The sequence below is a fragment of the Dendrobium catenatum genome, unplaced genomic scaffold (assembly GCF_001605985.2).
Source record: "Dendrobium catenatum unplaced genomic scaffold, ASM160598v2 fragScaff_scaffold_1226, whole genome shotgun sequence".
In the NCBI taxonomy this organism is placed as follows: domain Eukaryota; kingdom Viridiplantae; phylum Streptophyta; class Magnoliopsida; order Asparagales; family Orchidaceae; genus Dendrobium; species Dendrobium catenatum.
Window position 1 is genome coordinate 572,226 of NW_021319688.1, and position 3,153 is coordinate 575,378.

Below are 3,153 nucleotides of genomic sequence, written 5' to 3' on the forward strand. Positions count from 1 at the left end.
GTTTTGGATTGCTAAAAGTTTAATCCTAATTGTTTTATTCAAGAGATCGTGCAAATTCTTAACGCATGCAATTAAAATATTTTTAGTCTTGCATCACATGTTAATTCTAATCTAGACTCTAATACCATTTTGATCTGGGACGATTGAGGGTTTGGAGTCTCTAATACAACATAGAAAGAGATATAAGATGGAGAAGAAAAAAATTTATAATCCGCAATATTTACGCTTCAATATTTCCTTCAATAAGCCAATAAAATTACAATGCGATAGGCTAATCATGATTTTATTGATAAATAGTATTCAAAACTCAACACATCTAAATCTCTACTTGCTGAAGAGAATAGATCCACACATCCAGTTTTAGCATGCTTTCATCTATATTTCTTTAGCTAGCATGATTTTCCCATTTTACACCATAAACGGTGATATGCACAACTCCAAAGTGTAACTGAGGTCTAAACACTGGTAATTGGTATACTAACAAACCTTTTGGCTTCATGGTACGAGGTTGGGCTCATTAATTCATAAAATGAGCATTTATTAGCCGAAGAAAACATGCAAAAGAGGATAACTTCAAGAATGACAGCAGGTGAGCCAGTAAGTTTGAGGAGTTGAAGAGATTTCAAAGGTGCTTTTTGGTATTAGGAAAAAAAAGAGAGAAAGCAGAAGAAAACCTGATGCAATGCCAAGTGTATGCAAAGACTATGGCTTCGTTTGGGACGGCTTTCTTGATGCTTCTTGAAGCAGCTTTATAGTACAAAAAACTGCTTCAAGAAGCAGCGAGAAAGCCGTCCCAAACGAAGGCTATATTGAGAACATGCCTCACCATAAAAACTTTAGACCATAAGCGGAAATTTAAAATTAAAAGAGCAAAAGAGTACCAAACTAAGGCTGCCAATCTGAAATAGATTAGGTGATCCCGTATGTATCATACAAATCTCTCACATCCATCTCTGAGTCTTCCGCAAGGGTAGGCTCCTTGAGAGTGCTTATGCTTTCATCATCTTCAAAATTAGAAATGGTATCTTGATCATCAAGCTCACCATCAAACAAATCACCTTCATCAAAATCAACAAATTCATTAAAATTTTTTACTCCCCTCTTCCTTCCTCTGTAGCCAGTCAGACTTATAATCTTTTCTTTCCAGAGAACAAGAGGACATTTCCTAATCAACTCTGAACCGTCATAAGCTCCGGTCAGGAAGACACTGAATCTTTTCCCCCTTTCAGAAACATAGAAAATCCCATAGTGCTTCAAAAGAAGCCTCATCAATTTTTGGGGCATCACAAATTCCCATCGGAAATGTGTGAGGTGATCAGTTACAAGTCTTTTCTCAATGGTGAAGCTCAAAATCTCATGAATCACTGCAACCGCCCTTTTGTTAAACTCCTGTGAACCAGGAACAAGGCCCTTAGCATCAGCATATGGAGATATGTATGACCTTTTCTGAAAATGCTCAATTTTACCTCCATCCCTAAAAATTTTCTTGAAATTTGGAGGGAATTTCATTGGAAAAGGAAGGCAAAGAATTCCAGGTGATGGAAGCCCAGACATATTTTCTGGCATGTATTTTCTTTCTAACTCTGTAACTGCCCAAGCAGGATTCCAGGAATTCAATTCTAAATACTCTGAACCATCAATTTTTATAACTCTGAAATGTTCAGGGAACATGTGGATCCATCTTCTTCTGAAATCAAAGGGAAAGCCAAAGTCTCTTCTAAAATGAGCAATCTTATCTAATGGAAGCTTTTTTTCCACGGACATCATCAACAGTCGTGTGACATGCTCAACAGCTTTCTCAGTGTTCTCTTCAATAAGCCGACCCTCTTCTTCAACAAGATTTTCAGCTTTCTTTGTAAAGCCACACCATACAACTCCCCTATTATCCTTATAGAGGTCAAAGAGTTTTGGAGACTTTCGAACAAAGTCAGAAACTCTGTGAGGTTTGCTAAGATTTATCTGCTGTCGGTATTGTTCTAAGTTCCTCAAAGGAATGATTTGTTCGGGCTCTTTCCTTATTACATCCATAATAAACAAAATCTTTGATAATACCTTCCACCTTTCTGTAGCGATTTCGAGGTCATGAACCCTTTTATTCTTGCTTCTGTCCTGAACCCTCCTGCTTTTACTCATCAGTCTCCTCTGCGAGGAATTGTAATAACATGCTAAAGATGAGCCAACTACTTCAACTGTCAAAGAAGGCTGACTTATCTCATCAGCAAGAGAAATTCGACAGCGTTGAGTGATTCCATTCCTTATATTTGCAACACTTAGAAAACATCTGATAACCATCAGGAACAATTAACTGGCAATTCTGTAGAAAACTTGAAAAAATAAGCTCCAATGAAGGACACTAACAAGAGTATTTAAATGGTAAGATCATTAGATCAAACAAGACAATTGAAAATACACCTCAAACCATTTCAATTACAGATTTATATGCATAAGTTAATTAAAAAATAGGGCTTAGGGTTTCTAGGTTCCAAAAAATAAGAAAGAGTAAAGTAAATCTCCGCCGATCAAATCCTTACGGTACAGGTCTTCACTGTTGTTATTCCAAGTAGAAAGATCGATAGCAAAGAAAAATTTAAAAGAGGATATGATAAAGAAGAGCAAACAACCTGTTCGATGGTGATCTCTCATGAACCAGCGCCTTCAAATCTTCAAAACCCACCACGCGGCGCTCCGGCCAACCCCTCCTCTTCTGGCCTCCCGTTCCCCGTTCGGCGTCAACCGCGTCACGCTAAGCGGTTGCCGGTCTAGTTTGAGGTTGTCCGGTACCCATTCAACGTCACGACTCACGCACTCACCTTGCCATTCCCCTCCTCCGCCTCCAGCCCGCAGGCGTCGCGAGTTCGCCGGTGCGCACCTGGGATTAGAGATCTCACTAGCTTTTTTTCTTGCTTGGAAAAAATTTCTCTCAAATATTCTGATAAAAAAAATAATTAGGATGAGATTTAAAATTTTAAATTTACATTAAGAATAATTTAATATTAACTATTTATGTTACATATTTATTTAAAATAAAATTTAAAAATTGTCTTATTTTCATTAAAACTTTGATAAAAATACATTGATTTTTTTCTTTTAATTTTTCTCCTATCTCAAGACGAGGAATTTAATTAATGGGCTATTGGATTGCAAATATTTAAT

The 3,153-nt window shown here is 37.1% G+C and overlaps 1 protein-coding gene across 1 annotated transcript; it reads right to left on the bottom strand.

Moving 5' to 3' along the window:
- Positions 1–233: 233 nt before the first annotated feature.
- LOC110101835 (protein WHAT'S THIS FACTOR 1, chloroplastic) lies at positions 234–2,920 on the bottom strand. Its single transcript, XM_020829903.2, has 2 exons — positions 2,622–2,920; positions 234–2,314 (listed from the first exon to the last, which is right to left on the bottom strand). Exon 2 carries the CDS (start codon positions 2,290–2,292, stop codon positions 910–912), a length of 1,383 nt encoding a protein of 460 aa, XP_020685562.1. The 5' UTR covers positions 2,293–2,314; positions 2,622–2,920; the 3' UTR covers positions 234–909.
- Positions 2,921–3,153: the final 233 nt, after the last annotated feature.

What these genes read in the sequence shown, in the direction of transcription:
- LOC110101835 (XM_020829903.2), bottom strand. Translation starts at nt 2,292, where the DNA reads ATGGTTATCAGATGTTTTCTAAGTGTTGCAAATATAAGGAATGGAATC.